The sequence below is a fragment of the Raphanus sativus genome, chromosome 5 (assembly GCF_000801105.2).
Source record: "Raphanus sativus cultivar WK10039 chromosome 5, ASM80110v3, whole genome shotgun sequence".
Lineage (NCBI taxonomy): Eukaryota > Viridiplantae > Streptophyta > Magnoliopsida > Brassicales > Brassicaceae > Raphanus > Raphanus sativus.
The window spans coordinates 10,174,397-10,195,014 of NC_079515.1; the positions used below are offsets into that span (position 1 = coordinate 10,174,397).

General features: G+C 33.4%; 2 protein-coding genes across 2 annotated transcripts; one reads left to right on the forward strand and one right to left on the reverse strand.

The window, feature by feature from the left end:
* The first annotated feature begins 5,809 nt into the window (after window positions 1–5,809).
* Window positions 5,810–10,672, forward strand: LOC108863125 (linoleate 9S-lipoxygenase 5). The gene is made up of 9 exons (XM_018637443.2): window positions 5,810–6,191; window positions 6,315–6,613; window positions 7,333–7,576; window positions 7,664–8,002; window positions 8,091–8,176; window positions 8,275–8,382; window positions 8,482–8,786; window positions 8,864–9,127; window positions 9,740–10,672. Exons 1-9 carry the CDS (start codon window positions 5,942–5,944, stop codon window positions 10,506–10,508), a joined length of 2,664 nt encoding a protein of 887 aa, XP_018492945.2. The 5' UTR covers window positions 5,810–5,941; the 3' UTR covers window positions 10,509–10,672.
* Window positions 10,673–16,558: 5,886 nt separating this feature from the next.
* On the reverse strand, window positions 16,559–19,399 carry LOC108857209 (uncharacterized). The gene is made up of 7 exons (XM_018631162.2): window positions 19,107–19,399; window positions 18,897–19,014; window positions 18,710–18,798; window positions 18,589–18,635; window positions 18,356–18,447; window positions 17,477–17,610; window positions 16,559–17,386 (listed from the first exon to the last, which is right to left on the reverse strand). Exons 1-7 carry the CDS (start codon window positions 19,179–19,181, stop codon window positions 16,736–16,738), a joined length of 1,206 nt encoding a protein of 401 aa, XP_018486664.1. The 5' UTR covers window positions 19,182–19,399; the 3' UTR covers window positions 16,559–16,735.
* Between the last annotated feature and the right edge of the window lie 1,219 nt (window positions 19,400–20,618).

Consider the following 20,618-nt stretch of genomic DNA (forward strand, 5'->3'; position numbering starts at 1 on the left):
GTATGATTTTTTCTACTCGCGGATTTTTGAATCAAAATATGATTCAACCCACATCGGAACAGGGCGGGTCAAGTCGGGGCGGGTCAATCCGCAAACCCATCCAAATGATTTCTTTATGTTATTCAACAATCTTAATTTTTATAGGAATAAATATTCATCTAAACTCAATTAGACATGTTTTAAATGGGTTATAGTGTTAAAACTTTTTTTATATTAAATGTGATTTTACTTAAAGTTAGTGAAGACCATATTAATTCATTTACATAAATATATTTAACTGGATGTATCAAAACTATTTTTTCAAAAAAAAATCGAATTTATTTTTATTTTTCACCTTTTCCAAGAGCATTTTCCCTTTTTTCTTTTCAATAAGGTTTTTGTATTTTCAAAATTTAAAATATTTTAATTATTATTTATTCTAATTAGAATACAATCAGATTCTAATAATATAACTAAAAATATAAAAAAATAATAATTAAAAGTTACATATTGTTTTAACCAGTAGTTCAACTGGTAGCCGGTTATAGGTTTTAGCGGGTTTTTGTAGGTTTTACTGGATTTTAAATATTATATTTTTTCCTAAAACTAAAACCGGATTACATACCGGATCACTGGTTCAACCGCGGGTCTGGATCAGGTTTAAAAATACTAGGTACAAGTATATAGTTATACGACATCACAAATTTAATACAATTATCAAAATCTCTTATTAATATTTTTTAAATAATAGTATACATATAAGATTATAAAATAAAACAAATATAAAAATTAAATTTCTAAAAAAGGTAAAATAAAAAATATACCCGTCATTTGAAAGGGCGGATTAGAATCTAGTTATTATTACTTCATAATTTTCTTCCGTCCAAGCCTGAGGCCTTGTTTTTAAAAATCACACTGAGAAAGGCTGACATGAATTCATGATTTTATCTAGGGCTGAGAATTTTATCCGTTAAATTTGATTCGATTTGTTATTCGCTGTCGTTCGATCCGAAAATTTCGGATATCCGTAAGCTTTCGAAGCAAAACAAATACTAAAATTTAATATCCGTTAAAATTAAAACAAATCACAAATAATAAAATTTTGGGAAGCGAATATCCGATCCGATCGGTCAATATATAAATATATGTATATTTCGATTATATTTAAAGTTTAAATGAATTAAATTATATAATTATTATTCTAACATATGATTTAACAGATTTCATTAACATTATTACTTATATAAAAATATTACATAAAAAGAAGAGAAAATATTTATGACAGTTAAAACTTTTTCTTAAGTTTTGTGTTATTATAATTGTTAACTAAGTTTAAAAAATTACAAAATATATAGATTCATTGCTTCTTTTAATTTTTATCTTATATATCCTCCAAAAAATATTTTACAAAACAAATTTGTATAGAATTTTTAAGATTATTTATAATAATCAAAATAAATAAAATATTCGTAAGTATTCGTAAATATCCGCAAAATATTTATTTATTTTTTGGATATCCAGTTTTTCGAATATTCGTATTTTTCCGAAGTAAAGCAAATTGGAAAATTAGATGTCTATAATATTCGAAGCAAATCACAAATACTTTTAAAAACCTGGATATCCGATCCGTGTCCAAACCTTTTTTATCGACTGAGTATCTAAGCTGAAAACCACCAGAGTACAATGTTCTCTTCGCAACTCTTGTTTAAAGTCCTTGAAATATATGTTAATGACTTTTTTTTTTTTGCTAAAAATGTTAATATCATTAACTGGCAGTGAAATAGATTACAAGTGGTGAAATTTGAAATCCAAAAAGCTTCAAGAAGCTAATTTGGTTTGTACAAGCCGCATAAAAAGATTAAAAAAGCTTGTAGAACATAATAGGACTAATCTAGTAAACTAGATTAATGCTAAGGCTAAAGATGCTAAGGTTAATGATTTAAAAGCAATAACTAGATTCTGACCCGCCTTTAAAAGGGCGGGTATATTTTTGTTTTAATTTAATTCTCATATTTGTGTTTTCTTTGTGATTATATTCGTATTTTTATTTGTAACAATATTTGTGTATAAATCTTACTCAAAATATATTTTATTAAATAATAGCAATCTAAAAATCGATCTGGTATATTATCGGTCTAACCCACCAACCCGCAGATTTCAAATTTTTGGTCAAAAATATAATCCGCACAACCCGCAAACAAATAATTTGTACCGGCATCCGCTCCATTTAATTTTGCGGTTTACCACGGGTTATAATTTTTTTAAAAATAATTATTTAATTTAATTATTATAAAAATATAAAAATATATTTATAATAAAATTCTATATTTTTAAAATTTAAAATTGTTTTTTAAATTAACATATTTTAAAAAATGTTTACTTTTCTTTTTATTTTTTAAATACTTTTTGGATTGGCGGATACCCGCAATCCAAAATCTACCAACCCCCCCCCTCCCACCCCGAATAAAATACTCATAACCCGCATCCGCAAATCGATTTAATTCAAATAGTTGAACAAAATTTATGATCCGCCCTTTAAAAAGAAAGATATATTATTTGTTTTATAGTTTTTAAGAAATATAATTTTTATAAAATCCAATCTTTAACCAATTATATCTCTGAATATCTAATTTTCTCTAGGATATATTTAATTGTTCTCTCACATCTCTAAACCTATAAATATAGCTGCAAAAATATACAAAATTTGAAATTGAGATTAGTATGATAAGGGGTTTGATATAAATAGGCCTTTAAAATAGGATTTTAAGTTCCATAATAAAGAGTTCGATATACAAAAAAAAAAGGTATGACATTCCTAAAAAAATATGACATTCCTAAAAAAAATAGGAATTTATCATTATGAAACTTCTTTGTTGTTGTTCCAGTTATATCTCGGCATATAAACAGTTATATATAGGTTGTTACAGTTATATTTATAGGTTCCATGTATTTTAAAAATTTGACTCAACTATTATCAATTGGTCATAATATAATTAGTCAAGAATATTCGTATCCAAAAACCTCGACTCAGAATCAACCCGAAAATCAAAGTCTCATACTCTATTAGACATTGTCTATATACTCGAACGGTTTTTAAAGTATTATATCAAAAACCCAATATCAAACAAAACCCGCATCGAAACCGAACAAAATTATTTAAAATGTTAAAATTTTAATTTTTAATATATTTTTATATATATATGGTTAATATGGTCTTAATAACTTAAAGTAAAATCATATTTAATATAAAAAAATAATCGAATAACCTATTTAAAACCTGTTGTACTAAATGAATTTATATGAATATTTATTTCTATTAAAAGTTCATTTAACCCCGCTAAACTCTATTTTAACATCATGTGCTTTTTAAATTGATAAACTTAATGTTTGTGTAAAATATTTAAAATTTGAATAAGTTAATGGCTGGTTGAATAAGTCTCAGTTTCTTGGACTGAGATATAAGTTATGTTGGTGTAGTGTGATAATGGTTTTTGAGAAAATATATCAAAATTTATTATAGTTAGATATTATATTGTAATAACCAGTGAAAATAGTATATGTTTTCTTTTGTAATATTAGGGGTGAAAATAAAAAGTGAAACTACTATAAATGTTTTATTTTGTATTTCTTAACAAATATAAAGTATCTATAATTTAATAATTACATTTTATACTTCTTAACCAAGATTATGAGGAATAATTAATATATCATTATAGACTGATATGTCAATGATGTAACTGTTAGGATATTCTCAACTTAGGAAGCGCACAAAAAATTCATGCAGTTAATGAGTTTGATGCAATTATAAAAATATTGATCGATGCAGTTATTAACATATCACGACAGATAAAAATATATTCTTTTTAATCAGTTCAATGCAGTTATAAAATATGGATCGATGCGGTTATTAACATATCACTACAATTAAAAATATAATGGGCAGTTACCAATTAGTAATGGGCAGTTATAGAATTTAAATGAAGTGTATTAAAAGAAAGTTATAAAATTTAAAAGAGAATTATAAAATTTAAAAGATGGACACAACTTTTATTAATTGGTCATACAGGAAAATTAATAGAATAGATAATAACTTTAGCCGGCAGAAGAGTAAAATAAGCTCAAAATTTTACAAACTAAACAGTATCTTTTTATTTTCATAATAGCCTATAAGATATAATTAAAATTTTAAACTGTAACCAAATCGTAAGAGAAGATTCGAGAAGATTTGGGTGGCTTTTTCATTATTTGCCAACTGCCATTCTCTCTCCCAAATATAAAATTTTATCTATCACGTCGAGTTTTGAAGGAAGTAGTAGACGAGTCAATATGAACAAAGAAAATACTTTTCTAAAGACCTTGACTTTAGGAAAAGGATAACCAACCTTCACAGGTAAGTTTAAATATGTAGTAATACTTAACTAGGACTATATATTTTCCCTCTATTATAGAAAAGGAGTGTTGATATTAAGGAGAGGAAATTGCGATGTTATTCCTTCACAGGTAAGTTTAAATATGTGGTAATGCTTAACTAGGACTATATATTTTCCCTCTATTATAGAAAAGGTGTGTTGATACTTGATATTAAGGAGAGGAAATTGCGATGTTATTTCGCTCTAGAGGATCTTGAATAATGATATCTAAATTATGTATGATATTTATATATGTCTGTACACACACATGCATTAGATAATTGACTCCAAGACCATTAATATTTTTTTGGACATCAGTCCAACACCATTAGTTATATAAACTTATACTATATATGCGCGTGTTTCTCATCTGTAATTATTCTATCTTATATTTTCTTTACTAAATTAGAGTCAAGAGGCTAAAAATTTATAAGCAAATTTATAAGCTTCTGCACCTATATCTAGGATTTGAGTTTCAGACTATACATTTTGTTGTTGCAGGTTATAAAATATAAGTTTTCGAAGTTATAGAGTATTGTATGCACAATCAGTCGTTGTGATCGTCTCCTACCGAGATATTTTTTTCAATTACAAAGTCGTACATGTATAATTGTCCGTCCATCTAATTGTTTCGAAGAAAACTTTATCATGAAATTGTTATTCATAGAATTGTTCATCAATATTTTATATATTGCAGGTAGTTTATCATCATATGTAATAGAATAAAAGACTATATGATGATGTAATGTGTAATATCCAATACTAAAAAAATAGTATAAAATAAATCATATCAATTCTAAAATATTAAGAGTTCAGTATATAACAAAACTGAAACCTTAAATAAATAAAAGTTAAAATTTCTAAAAATTCAAATTTCAAAAAAATATAATTATCTCTATAAGCTAATAATTATTTATCAATTTCGTATTTTACATTTATTCCTTACAATAATAAAATATACTTTAAAATAAATATGATAATTTCAATTATATTATTCTATCCATTTTTTATATTTTATGCTTTTGACTTATTTATTTTAAATTAAATGATGTTTTAACTTTTAATATAAATTCATTTACTTTATGTTTTATAATCATGTTACCTTTTGTTTTATTTTTGGTCAAAATATGTGTAGATGTGTAACTAATTATTTCTTGCTTAAAATGGTAAAAGTAAATGTTTTTCATGTGTGTTTTAGTTCTAAAAGTTATAATAAAAATGGAAAAATATTAGTTTAAAGAAAAGTTTATTCACACGAAATCTATGGTCATATAAAGCTATATTTTATCTCAAAAAACGAAACACTTACGTTGCCAATATATTATTACTGCTTGTTGTTTTTATTCTGAAACTAGTTTTTTTTTTGTAAAATAGGTCTAATATAAATATGACATTCACATCATTGGTTATATACTCTTATATATATATGAGTAAGAGATGAAAAAAGAACATTCTATAATCACACATCTATCTCTTCATTCTCCAAGCATAGAATCTCTCTCTCTCCCTTTTCTTCATTCTCACTCAGAGAAAATTCTGCAATATATAACGCCATGATCCACACCGACATCGCAGAGATCTTATGCGCCAAGCCCAAGACGAAAAAGAGGACAAAGACGATGGAGGAAGACGTCAAGAAGAAGAAGACCAAGAAGAGTATGAAGATAGAAGGAGAAGTGGTTGTAATGAAGAAGAACCTTCTAGACTTCAAAGACGCCGTGGCTTCTTTTCTCGATCGAGTCCATGAGCTTCTTGGTCGTCGTGTCTCTCTTCACCTCATCAGCTCTCTCCAACCCGACCCTGGTATTCACTCCTTAACCCGACCCGTTTTACATTAGATCCACCTCGTACTACTAAAGTCTGCATCTTTCATTAACGAAGTTTTATTTAATAGAAAGTAATGTTTTTCTTTATATTATAAATCAGCCAATGAGAAGAGAGGAAGACTTGGAAAAGCAGCACATCTGGAAAAATGGGTGACAAAAATAAAAACGTCTGTAACCGCTGAGGAAACCGCGTTCGCGGTGACGTTTGATTGGGACGAGTCAATGGGACCACCGGCTGCGTTTGTGATCAAGAACCACCACCATAGCCAGTTCTACCTCAAGTCCCTCACACTCCGCAACTTCCCTGGCGTCGAAAGCGGTCCCATACACTTTGTTTGCAATTCTTGGATCTATCCAAGTCATCGGTACCGCTCTGACCGCGTTTTCTTCTCTAACAAGGTAAAACGCTATAAACGAATTGGAGTAATACTATACTAGTTAATTGTTTTAATGCTTCATAACTAATCTGGATTGCTCTGATTGTCCATGTGCATAAAAGTTGTCAAAAGTAATCTTTGACCCCAGGGTTGATTCTTAATCTTTCAGTTTTGAGATCGTAGTTTCTGTTGGTCTTATTATTGTCTAGATAGGTAGAAGGGGGTTAAGTAATAACTAATTTTCATTTGGTAGTGGGTACTGACTACTGTTTATTATAAACTTTATAATATAAAGTATATGAAAGATCATCATAATCAACATGACAATATGACATGATCTTTATAAATGTTAATTCTATAGGATTAGTATATGAATAGTATATTCGTGTGCGCGTGTAACACATCGTACCAAAGAATGAAACCGGAACTTGCGGTCTTATCTTTACAAGTCACACTCTCCCTATCACGACTACTTTTATAATTTAGAGAATCTTTCTATAGCTTGATGGGGACAACTATTAAAGTTTAATTATCATTATTAATTTTTTACAACAACTTTAATTTATCACACTATATGCATTAGGTAGGACCACCTAATAGTCAAATTGAAAAGGAATAATGCCTTAAATATCCTTTAGTACCTAACCCAAATTTCAACAAACGATTAAGGTATAAGACGGTGATTATCTACTAATTTTTAATTCTATTTCTTTTTTCATTTCTTTTACATAAACACAAAAGGCATATCTTCCAGACGAAACACCAGAGCTAATCAAAGAGCTAAGAGAAGAAGAGCTAAATAATCTAAGAGGCAACGAGACAGGAAGTGATCTCAAAGAATGGGACAGAGTTTACGACTACGCTTATTACAACGACTTGGGTGCTCCCGACAAAGGTCCCGACTCAGCTCGTCCGGTTCTCGGCGGTTCAACTGAATTTCCTTATCCTCGCCGTGGAAAAACCGGTCGTAAACCCACCAGATCCGGTTAATAACCTCAGCATTTAAAACCATTACATATATTACAAAACTCAATGTTTACTTGACTTACACGTCACCGTTTTTTTTAACCAGACCCTAGGTCTGAGAGCAGGCTGGCATTACTAAACCTGAACATCTACGTGCCGAGGGACGAGCGGTTTAGCCATGTGAAGTTCTCTGATTTCCTCGCGTACGCACTCAAATCGGTCACTCAAGTGCTCGTCCCTGAAATAGCCTCTGTTTGCGACAAGACCATCAACGAGTTTGACTCGTTCGAAGACGTTTTTCACCTCTATGACGGTAGTATTAAGCTCGCCAATGGTCACACCATATCTAAGCTACGTGAAGTTATCCCATGGGAGATGTTTCGTGAGCTTGTTCGCAATGATGGTGAACGGTTCTTGAAGTTCCCCTTGCCTGACGTCCTCAAAGGTAACCTAAATACTCTAACCTAATACATTTAGGGATTCGTATATATAGATTCTGATTTGGATAGATGATCGTATGTTACTACGTACAGAAAGTAGATCAGCTTGGAGGACCGACGAAGAGTTTGCCAGAGAGATGCTTGCTGGACTCAATCCAGTGGTGATAAGTCGTCTTCAGGTTTAAATTTCATCAAACATTCAATTGTATAAAATATTCGAAATTATATTTTAATCTATGATTTGTCATAATGTGATTATACAAAAACAATTTTGCAGGAGTTTCCTCCAAAGAGCAATCTAGACTCTGCAAGGTATGGATACCAACACAGTTCCATACGAGAAGAGCACATAAATCCACACATGAACGGTCTCACTGTCCAAGAAGTAAGCATAATCTATGTTTCCTTGTTTAGCAAGTAACAGTTTCATCAATCATCATCATGTCGTAACTGTTAATTGTTTTGTTGTGTTATATAAAAAAAGGCGTTGGAACAGAACAAGCTATACATATTAGATCATCATGATGCATTGATGCCATACTTAACAAGGATAAACTCAACAAACACTAAAACTTATGCGACCCGAACGCTTCTGTTGCTTCAAGAAGACGGAACACTGAAGCCTCTAGCTATAGAGCTGAGTCTTCCTCACGCACAAGGCGAATCATACGGATCCGTGAGCAAGATTTTCACACCAGCAGAGAAAGGCGTGGAAGGATCGGTTTGGCAGCTTGCTAAGGCTTATGCGGCGGTTAATGATTCCGGTTATCACCAGCTTATAAGCCACTGGTAAGTAATGGTGACATTGTTAAAACAGTTAGTGTCTAACTTAATCAGGACTGAGACTTGATTTCCTGTTCTTGTAGGTTGCGTACACATGCGGTGATTGAACCGTTCATAATCGCGTCTAACAGGCAACTAAGTGTGGTCCATCCGATCTATAAGCTTCTTCATCCTCATTTCCGTGACACGATGAACATCAACGCATTGGCACGACATGTCCTTATAAACTCGGATGGAGTTTTGGAGAGAACTGTGTTCCCTGGTCGTTACGCCATGGAAATGTCTTCTTCAATTTACAAGAATTGGGTTTTCACAGATCAGGCTCTCCCCAAAGATCTCCTAAAACGGTATGCATATCAACTCTTTTTCTTTGAAGAACCATATAATTGCATTAAAACACTTCATTTTTCCAAAATTAACACACAAAGAATATAATAACCAAAATACTACTCTCTTGTTTCAGTATAATTGTTATTGTAGCGTAAATACTACTCTCTTATTTCTAAATAAGTGTCGTTTTAGAATTTTAAAACATAATTTATTAACAATTTTCTCAATCTTTTATTAGTTAAAATATGGTTAGACGTATATATAATAATTTTTTATTTTGAAAATATGTAAAACTAAATGTTTCTTTAATCTGTATTTAAAAACCTAAAACAACAATAAAAATGAAACCTATGAAGTATTAATTAGAAGTTAAAAAACAATTTTAATTTTATGATAAAAATGATTTTTTTAGTATTTAGTACTTAATAAGGGATGAGATCAAAGTAAGGGTTTGGAGTTCAAAATAATTTAATAATTTTAATTAGTGCTAATTTGGTCATTTCTCATTGTATGCTTATTTTGGCATATTTGTTTGAGCTATCTAAGTCATTTGCCCTTTTCTTTAATTTCTGACGCACAAGTAATTTTAAGATCCTTGTGTAACAAGTAACATTATAATCCCTTCGCAGTGGAGTTGCCGTTGAAAATCCAAACAACGATAGCGGGGTTGAGCTTCTAATAGAGGATTACCCGTTCGCAGTTGATGGTTTAGAGATTTGGTCAGCGATTAAGACGTGGGTGAGAGAGTACTGCTCATTCTACTACAAGAATGACAAAGCTGTGCAAAACGATACAGAGATCCAAGCGTGGTGGACCGAGCTTAGAACCGAAGGTCACGGCGATCTACAACACGAGTCATGGTGGCCGTCGATGCAGACCTGCGACGACCTCATCGAAACCTGCACCATCGTCATCTGGATCGCCTCTGCTCTTCACGCAGCAGTCAACTTCGGGCAATACCCTTACGCTGGTTTTCTCCCAAACCGGCCTACCGTCAGCCGTCGGTTCATGCCTGAACCGGGCACGGAAGAGTACACTGAGCTGGAGGAAAACGAGGAGGTGGCGTTTTTAAAGACGATCACGCCGCAGCTACAGACTCTGCTTGGTATATCCATCATTGAGATTCTGTCTATGCATTCGACGGACGAAATATACTTAGGGCAGAGAGCCTCGCCGAATTGGACGGCAGATGATGAGCCTTTAGAGGCGTTCAAGCGGTTTAGGGAGAGTTTGGAGATGATTGAGAACAATATTATACGGAGAAACAATGATAAGAAGTTCAAGAACCGGACCGGTCCGGTTAACATGCCATACACTCTCTTGTACCCGAATACTACGGACTACACGAGAGAAGGTGGACTTACTGGTAAAGGGATCCCAAACAGTGTTTCTATTTAGAGATCAATAGTCTTCTTTCTTTCTTTTTATTTTTTCTCAATTCACAATTATGTCTTTTTTTGCGTCGTTTTCAGACATTTTAATGTTACTATCCATTGTTCATATGCCACATACCAGTCACCTGGTAGCTCAACGTAATTATATTTCTATTGGTTTTGTGTTCTTGTGGTAATGTACTAATTGGTATGTGGGATTCCTGTATAACAAACTTTATAATGTCAGGGTATAAAGTATAATATACGTTTTTATACAAAATGTTAGTCTTATCATGTAGTATCATCAAGGAATAAAATCTCTCAGGATAAGATACTAAAGCTAAACTTAACGAATCTCTACTAAAGTTTGATAAAGTTTTCATTTTCGAGGAAAGAACATCAAACAAAGAGGACCATTATATAAGGCACACGTACAAAAAAGTGAAGATGTATATTCTGTATCAGTTCGTGAAGTACTACAGGAGGTAGTACATGTGTGAGTCATGAAGATGGGCTGAGTTGGAGTTCGTGTTTTGTGATGTCCGTGGGCTTGTTAAGCTTGGAGAAGAAGTAATATGTTTACTGGAATATTTACATTAAGTGTAAATGGTATTACTTGGAAAGGAAAAGGCAAGAGAGTTATTTCCTAAGAGAAAAAGGAAAGTTGCTTAAGTTGCTTTTGGAAGAACTTGTGGAACAAGTTCTAGTTATCTACATAAGGAGGACGTGCCTCCATGGAAAAAGGGTCTCTGCTAAAAAGAAAGAAGAGTTGAGAGATCGTTTGGTGTGTGCTTGTGTGATCAAGCTTTTGGTGTCACTGCTGTGAGTTAGTTGCTGACGTAGTTGGTGAAGTACTTCCGTGAAGTGGAAGATTGAAGCCTAGACTCAGGGGGAGTTTAGCTCGGGGTTTGGAGGATCCTGATAAACAGAAGTCTAGACTCTAGGGTGAGTTTTAGCTTAGGATTGAGGCTAATCCTAAAGGATTCTTGTAATAGAAAAGATTGGTGTAAGACTCTCTTGTTCTAGTGAATTCGAAAAGATAAACTTGTGTGTTTTACTTTCTGCTATTATTTCTCTGCCCTCACTACATTAACAAGTGGTATCAGAGCGGGGCTCGATAGAGTTAACGACTTAGTTTCGAGTAGATCAAGGTGAGTGACAGAGACTGCGTCAGGAAGAAGAACAGAGTTTGTGATGGCGGCATATCAAGAGGGAACGTCTATGACAAAACCCCCACGTCTTGATTCATCCAATTATGGATATTGGAAGGTTCGTATGCAAGCTTTTATCAGTGGGCTTGATGAGGATTGTTGGAGTTCTATTGAAACTGGTTGGATTCCTCCGGTGATGCTTGATGATGAGAAGGTTGAAGTTCTTAAGCCAAGAGACAAGTGGACTGCTGCAGAGAAGAAGGCTTCAAGTTGCAACTCTAAGGCAAAGACTGCAATTTACAATGCTATTGATGCAAGCTACTTCAAGTTGATTTCTCAATGTGCTTCAGCTCAGAAGGCATGGAAGACTTTGGAGAATATGTTTGAAGGTACTACAAGTGTAAAGCGTACCAAGCTGGATATGTTAGCATCAAGTTTTGAGAATCTGAGGATGGATGAAGAGGAAACCGTGGCTCAGTTTAGTGCTAAGTTGTGTGATATTTCCAATGAATGTTTTGCACTTGGAAAGCAGTACAAGGACAAGAAGCTGGTGAAGAAGCTGAAGAGATCGTTGCCATCCAAGTTTGAGTCAAAGATCTCTGCTGTAGAAGAAGCTCACAATCTGGATGAGATGCCTTTTGATGAGTTTGTTGGGATTCTTCAAGCTTTTGAGCTGAGTAGATTACATGGAGGAAAGGTGAAAAGCAAAGAAGATCCGCATGGAATTGCTTTGAAGAGTTCATCTTCTGAAGATCCTATGGTGTTGCTGTCAAGAGATTTTGCTGGCTTTCTGAAGCGCAGAGAAGAGAGGATGAAGAATGCAAGAAGAAGTGATTCAGGCAGATCATCATCAAAGGTACAATGCTATGAGTGTAATGGATTTGGCCATGTTCGCAAGGATTGTGGGAATTTACTGAAGCTAAAGAAGAAGGATGACGTCAAGTATGAATCTGGTACTGATTCAGATGATGGTGAGAAGTTGAAGAACATGGTGGCGTTCACAACTTTGGATTCTAGGTCTGAGACAAAATCTGCGACGGGATCTGCTACGGGATCTGCAACAGCGTCTGTGTCAGGAGGTTCATGTAGAAGTGATGATGATACTGTAGGTGATGACGATGATGGAGACTTTGATCTTGGTAGGAATTATGAGATGCTGTATGAGAATTGGCTAAAGCAAGTTGAGGCGAATTCAGAGTTTGCTAAGGAGAAGGTCAAGCTAGAAGCTCAAGTTGCTGAAGCACTTAAGTATGCCTCAGAGAAAGAAGAAGAAGCACGACTGGCTGGTGCTCAACTTGCAGAAACTCAGAAGGGTTTGAAGATGCTGAATGGTGGAACGAAGCAGCTAGATCATCTCCTTAGTATTGGAAAGAGTGATCGATGTGGCCTTGGATATCAAGGAGAATGTTCTAAAGCTGAATGTGTTTTTGTATCAGCAGGGAAAACTGGGGATTTAGCTACGTCTGCTCCAAAAGAGGTTAAGGTGTCTGCAGAGAAGGCATCTAATGGAAAGACTGCAGAGAAGACTGCAACTGATGTGAAGAACGTGACTGCTACGCGTACTGCTACGGCAACTGCTACAGCGACTGCTCCAGAGAGAGGTTCTGGATTGAAGAGTGCAGCTCAACGAAAGTGGAGGCCTGTTTGTCATCACTGTGGTATTGTTGGACACATTAGGCCAAGGTGTTTCAAGTTGCTGAGGAAGAAGAATCAGATGGTGCAAGCTTATGGTGCTTATGGTATGAGAAGTCATGGTCCTATATGTTATTCTTGTGGAGTTCAAGGGCATATTCGACGTGAGTGTTTCAAGCCAGTTCAAGGAGTTAATCATGGAGGATTTGGGCTCAGGAATACGTGGTCTAGGAGATATGATCATTATGGAGATGGTGGAATGGGATTTCCTCCTTACTTTGGAGGATATAGATCTTCATATTAGTTTTTGACAATGATGTGACTCATAGGGGGAGATTGAAGACGTGGTCTTATGTCCAGAGGTGATGAGTTCACATGCATAGTCAAAAAGGGGGAGATTGAAGATGTATATTCTGTATCAGTTCGTGAAGTACTACAGGAGGTAGTACATGTGTGAGTCATGAAGATGGGCTGAGTTGGAGTTCGTGTTTTGTGATGTCCGTGGGCTTGTTAAGCTTGGAGAAGAAGTAATATGTTTACTGGAATATTTACATTAAGTGTAAATGGTATTACTTGGAAAGGAAAAGGCAAGAGAGTTATTTCCTAAGAGAAAAAGGAAAGTTGCTTAAGTTGCTTTTGGAAGAACTTGTGGAACAAGTTCTAGTTATCTACATAAGGAGGACGTGCCTCCATGGAAAAAGGGTCTCTGCTAAAAAGAAAGAAGAGTTGAGAGATCGTTTGGTGTGTGCTTGTGTGATCAAGCTTTTGGTGTCACTGCTGTGAGTTAGTTGCTGACGTAGTTGGTGAAGTACTTCCGTGAAGTGGAAGATTGAAGCCTAGACTCAGGGGGAGTTTAGCTCGGGGTTTGGAGGATCCTGATAAACAGAAGTCTAGACTCTAGGGTGAGTTTTAGCTTAGGATTGAGGCTAATCCTAAAGGATTCTTGTAATAGAAAAGATTGGTGTAAGACTCTCTTGTTCTAGTGAATTCGAAAAGATAAACTTGTGTGTTTTACTTTCTGCTATTATTTCTCTGCCCTCACTACATTAACAAAAAGTAGTTCTTAGTAATCATTTTTAATCGCATTTTGTTTTCAATGATTTTATCGCGTTTTAAATCTGACATGACAACTGTACAATTCAATTACAATTAGTATATTACCAATAGCTGGGTTTGTGCAACGGCCCGCGAAACCCTTATAGGCATACAAATGTATTTAAATACAACTGTTTACGTAGATAATTAATTAAATATCATTAAATTACCTTAGCTTTTAAAATAAAATTTTCGTTTTAAAAAAAAAATTCCTTAGAAAGCATTTACATGCGCTGTTTCCAAATTCCATTATGAATTAACAAAATGCCTAATCATTCTTTATCCAAAAAACTAATCCTTTTTCCATTTCACAGTTTCATGTTACATTTTGACATATTTTCACACATATTAAAAAAAAATATTTTATTCAATTTATTATTGGGTTAGATGATAATGATTTGAAGCCAGAGAAAATGAGCTTCAAGAGAAGGATAAAATCAAAAATTGTCTAATTAAAGTTAAAATTAAAATGACACTTTTAAAAATGAGAGAGTTTGCTAGTTAATTAATCTTTTTGCCCATAATGTTTCAGTTTCAAGGCTTATATGTGTGATCCTGCCTCACACGAATGATGTATCCCATGCATTTTTAACCAGTTAATAATGCATTTAATCTAAACGTCCAGATAAATATATTTCATTCGTTCCATAATATTGTATTGTTAACATAATATCTATCTTATTAAAATAGAAATACTTTTTAGTTTTGTTTGGTAACATGAATTGCAGAGTTCAAAAATTAAAATGTTGTTTGGACAAAAAGATAACATATATTTTGGAGTTGAGCTTATATCATCTTTTAAATTATTACTATAGAATTGAGACACATTATTTAATTTACTATTATGATTTATTTTGATAACTAAATGATTATTGGGGGTCATTGTAATTATTGGCTGTTTATTATAATTATTAGTATTTATAGTTTTTATATAATACAAAAGCAAAAATATATTTTTTTCAAATAAGAATTGTTGTCCATTAATACGATAGATATGTCATTATTAATTTAAAAATTATATAGTTAAAATATCAAATAAACAATGCAGAAATATATATACTATCATTAGTATTTTTCGTGTTACAAGTGGGCCATACTTTATAAAATCCAATAATTTTCAATTTGGTATAAGTTAATAATGTTTTTACAAGTCAAAGCAAACACATGTCCAGTCGGACGGGTCAAAGATCTAGTTCTTTTAAAGTGCAAATCACATTTAGCTCAAGAACGGCATCGACAACTTTATAAAATCCAATAATTTTCAATTTGGTATAAGTTAATAATGTTTTTACAAGTCAAAGCAAACACATGTCCAGTCGGACGGGTCAAAGATCTAGTTCTTTTTAAAGTGCAAATCACATTTAGCTCAAGAACGGCATCGACAATTTTAATAATATTAGCGCTTATAATCACTTCATCAAATATATGTTTTTTTTCTCGACGACTTCATCAAATAATGTAGTATATAAATATTGCTCGATAAGTTGTTCAACGTCACGACCACGTTGTCTTTCATGTACCAATTGACTTCGTATTCCTACAAAAGTCGCACGTGGATCTTTTAAGTTTTGTTTTCAAAGTTGGGATTCTATATGAAGTTAATGACCTTGGGACCAGAATACAGTAGGATCTTTTTATTTTGTTTTCACAATTTCCTCATTACTTAAAATCGCTTAATTTGTCAAACCAAGTCAATAAGGTTGATATAAAATATATTCCTCGTTTGTCTCTTAGTCGGTTAATAATTAACTGCATATAAACATAATTACGCGGAAAATTTAAGCATCGATCACTAGTACTATATAAAATAAGTCAATTTGGTGTAACCTACATATCATAGGGCGATGTTAGGATAGAAATATTTCATCCATGTGACCTTTTGAAGCTAATGATATTTGCTAACTTTCAATGAATCCAAATTAGTGTCAATCAAGTCGTATAAGTGAATCAAAATGTCATTTGTCATTTCATAGGGCAGAACTAGGATAATCAATTTAGCAAAAAAAAAAAAAAAAAAACTAGGATAATCATAAAGTCTAGGTTTCATTTAAGTCAAGATATGCATGTGTTTTACCATATTTTGACTGCCAACATAGTTTTGCTAAGAGCTGCTTCATAACCAAGTTTCAAATTAGCATACTATTCAATGCTATCGAGGATTTTTCAAAAAATGCATGCATTTCTATTAGAAAAAAAAAGAAAAGAATGTTAATCATCATTTTGAGATTCTAAAAAGAAATTTAAAACAAGCCCGTTCAATAATAATAATACTCCAGCGTAATAAACTGCGAGTCTATAAGAGATTGGTCGGAACAGATAAACGTAAACTAGTCTATACACTTTGTTCTCCAATCTGGTCTTTTTAACATCATAGCTAGAACCGTTGAGATAAAGACACGTGACGACATCTTCTGTGCGAAGACACGACTGATACAAATCCACGTGGACCCCGCAGTTTAGACCTATAGGCCGTCTCATCGTACGGTCTCCGATAAAACTTCAGATACGGCACGAACGATTCACGTGATGACTTCTCGCCTCCGCCGACATTTTTCTCCCCGCGAAAAAACATCGCCGGAGACTGAAAAAACGACGGACGTGGAGTTTTCCGGTGCAAAACTGTTTTCGTCTTCTCGGGCAACGGCGTTGAGGCAAACAAACTCTTTCTGCATGCGGCTGGTTTCGGGTCTATTAAACCACGCGCCGCCGGAGACGCGAAAGATAGAGACCGTATGCTGAGAGGAGACACTTTAGAGGCGGTGGAGTCGACGGCGGCGTGAAACGGTGACGTGTCGGTTAAGGAAAGGTACCACGGCTTCATTGAGTTATGAGATACGGTGAAGGCAAATCTTGAAGAAGCTGAACCAATCTTAACCGTTGATTTGATCGACGGTGGATCGAAACGTAGGGAAGCTGATTTAAGACATGACGATGATGACACGTGGCTGATATCTAGCTGCTCGTCGTAGTCTAGTGACGAGACTAACATCGTGACAGTAGATAGCTCCACGAAAGGACGTACACCCTGTCGATTAGCATGAATTTTGAGCTTAGCATCTTGATTATGATTATTAAACTTAATGAGTTTAATGATTATAGAATTATTATTAATTACCTTCCAAATGTAAGAGAAAAAGGAGGGAGGGTCGATGACAAAGGCCTTGTAAAGTCGGCATGGGTAATTATCTGCGATAATTTTTAGGGTTGCCAAAAGCAGATTTGCAAAAGCAGAGGATGATCTGAAAAAGCCTGTTATTAAACATAAAACAAAAAAAACAAAGAGAATATTAATCAAGTGGCACTAATAATTAATTGTCTACTTTTCAAAAAAAATAAAATAATTAATTGTCTAATCAGGTTTGAAAAAAAGTTTTAAGATATTTGCAGAGAATAATTCGTACTTCATTTTCTTTCAAAAGAATGAAAATCGTAAAAGGTAAAATTTTAAAGAACTTTTGTGCAGTTAGAAAAAGCATAAATCTTTATAAGCGTGATGAAAAAAATACTAGTCTTTTGTTTGTAAACGTATATACTGAATATTTATATTGTAAAAATATTGGTCTTTATAAAAGTATTACATTTACTTTTAAAAGTATAGTTTTAAAACAACACGAGCAAAAAGTTAGATAATATTTTATAATCAGGGTTGAGTTTATTTAAAAACTTTAAACAATACAATTTTAAACCGGGATTTTTCCTATTTGGTTCGATAAATTACTTAAAAAAAATAGAAGAAGAGAATCGTGATTAGTCATAATTACCCACACGATTGTGTAAGTTAACGTCGACACATAAAAGGGACAATTCGGACATGAAATTAAATGCATAATACATGTCCGAAAACCTGGTCCCCGACAAGCCTCAATCCAAAATAAGAAAACCAAAACCACAACAAAAACCCAAAATACGGCGAGCAAATTACGGATTAGTACAGACTCGACTCACGGAGGTTTGCAAGGTTACCAGGGAGAAAAACGTAAAATAAGTTGCTTACTCGCATCAAAGAGTAGAACAACGCTCTGTTCCGCGTTTCTGGTCATGCTCGAGATCGCAGTCTCCATCGTGAACGCCACTAAACGCGTAAATCTACAAACCAAAAACACAAAGTTCAACATAAGAAACAAATATATATATACAGCAATATGTATGTATATATATATATTTTTTTTTTAATTAAGAAAAGCTCACTATATGTATTGTATTAAAATTAAAATTATCAGAACTTACTGTTTCTGGCTACGCAGCTTCTGATAATCATGCTTGAAACGGAACATCTGTAAATAAACCTCAACTTTTTGATTATTACTTAACATTAGGTGAAAACAAAGTGGGTTTTGAAATAACTTACGATAACGGGTCTGGATTCTCCGTCGTGGCCGGCGATGTAAGATACGCCGTCGGTTAACTCCGCCGAGAACTCCTCTGCCCCCATTCGGTCTTAAGTTGTAGAGAGCGAACAAAATAAACAACATAAGGAAAGTGTTCGATGTAACAAAACAGACATAGTTACATGTAAAAATAGAAAAATAAAATACCAATATCAAAATTTTGTCTCCACGAAAGGCATGAAGTTAGCTGCTTCGCAGCTTTTTTGACGTTGTCTCCTTTTACGTTCAAGAATCTCTCCACGCACTCTCTGTTACAGAACTTCTCCTAAACATATATAAAGGTGGAAGCTTTATTCATGGAATATACGATAAAAATGAAGATATATGTGTTTATTAAAAGAAATACACTAGACGTACTTGTTTAAGAGTGAGTGGAGATTGTTTCCTGAGTAAACGTAGAACAGCTTCGGCTTTCTCATCTTTCTTGCCCATATCTTTGTAGTATTCTCTGTTTTCTTGATGAACGAAACAGAGGATTCAATAAAGAAGCAAAAATATTGTTTTTTTAGGGGGGGGGGGGGAAGAGGAAGCTGACGATGATTGTAGATGTGTGTGTGTGTGTACCGCAAGTTTCTTTCTTGGAGCAAAACCTTAGTATGTCTCTCTCTATAAAGAGAGAAGAAACAGAGAGAGTATGTTGTGTTGTGGAAACGGTTTCTGCCAAATCCTTACAAATGTCGGGGGAGTTATTGGCTGATGACGCCGTTATGTCGTTTTGCGGACGTTTGATGTGTTACAAACCGTTGGCCGCCAGTGACGGTATCTAACGCCGTTAAATGGCTCCGCTTGTGTAAATTTTAACTTTCTCAACTTAACAAAAAATTGTAATGCATGGGCTCGTCAAATGTTTGTTTGTTTCCATTTAGTAGTACAAATAATTGAGCTAAATCTTTGTCACGAAGAAGGTTTAATCTTTAGAAAATATAGTTTTAATTTATAATAAATCTCTTGCAGCAAGTTGAGTACTAACCAATTTGTTGGGTGTCTTCTTTCAGAACTTTCTTTTAATCGAATTTAGATTTATGTTACATGAATTAATCGGCTTCTCTAGTCTTGAATTGATCCATCATAATTGTATGGAGCTCGTAGATTACTAAATTAATAATACATAGATCTTTTGTAGTCAACGTCTATATATAACCTAGGTCACGTACTTACAATGATCGACAGTGACGTTAGCCAATTAAATGCTTTGGCTGCAATAAGAATTCTGATCAAATAACTCTAGAATGAACCGTTATTAGTGTTTTAACTGGTTTCCTATTAACAATTACGCACTAATAGTTGCGACAACAACTCGGTAAGAAGAATGACAACAAATTCCATTAGAGAAGTCCATTGCAAATTTGTAACTGCAAGATAACGTATTATTAAAATTGTCATCTACTTTGACATCTTATAGAGACTGCGACTTATGATTTTCTTAACATTTATATTTTCAGTTTAAACATTTTGACTCATACAAATTTTTCCAAGTGCGAATATATAGTTCCATACAATTAGATAATCTATTTAAGTCTTCATCTAGTTGAAAAACGAGAATCCCCTGTATTTATTTTTCCAAATTTAACATTGAACAGAAATTGTTGATGTGACTAAATGTTACTAGGTGCACACAAAAAAAAAGATTAAATGTTACTATTGTTTTTACTCTTACTCCATTATAGGTGCAATGTATAGCCTGCCAGTTCCAAACTGTTGTACCCATGTCTTGTTCTTTTTGAAGTTTAGGTACCCATCTCTTCCAGGTTAAATTTTGATCCGGTAAAAATAAAGATAATTTGTTTCTTTTTTTTCTATACTAACATCTTATCTCAATAGAACTCTTAAAAATAATAAACAAACAAAATTAGTATAATAATTTATAAA